The 257-nt window shown below is 64.2% G+C and overlaps 1 protein-coding gene across 1 annotated transcript in view; it reads left to right on the top strand.

The window, feature by feature from the left end:
- The window catches only part of LOC119589352 (neuroligin-1-like), a 158,891-nt gene that overhangs the window by 113,297 nt on the left and 45,337 nt on the right, over positions 1 to 257 (top strand). The window contains exon 8 of the mRNA XM_037937972.1: positions 5 to 185. Within this exon, the coding sequence (XP_037793900.1) occupies positions 5 to 185 (181 nt within the window). The remainder of the gene's footprint in view (positions 1 to 4; positions 186 to 257) is intronic.

Below are 257 nucleotides of genomic sequence, written 5' to 3'. Positions count from 1 at the left end.
GCAGCATCGCTCCTAAGATCCTGTTTCCGGACACCAGCGAGTACGTGCGCTACTCCACGGCGATGCTGGTGACCGTAGGCCTTGGCGTGTCGCTCCTGCTGCTCAACGGACTCATCTTCCTCCTGCTGTTCTGGCGACGCCCCGCGCAGCCCCACGCCTGCCAGGGCCACCACGTCCACGCGCAGGTCGTGCCAGCGGCCTCAGGGCGTTTGTCGGCTGTGATGCTTGCCTCTCTGAGATACTCGCTCAGGGTTTGT

Source organism: Penaeus monodon, chromosome 25 (assembly GCF_015228065.2).
Source record: "Penaeus monodon isolate SGIC_2016 chromosome 25, NSTDA_Pmon_1, whole genome shotgun sequence".
Lineage (NCBI taxonomy): Eukaryota > Metazoa > Arthropoda > Malacostraca > Decapoda > Penaeidae > Penaeus > Penaeus monodon.
The sequence above is the reverse complement of the archived record's forward strand: the minus strand, read 5'-3'. Positions and strand labels throughout refer to the sequence as shown.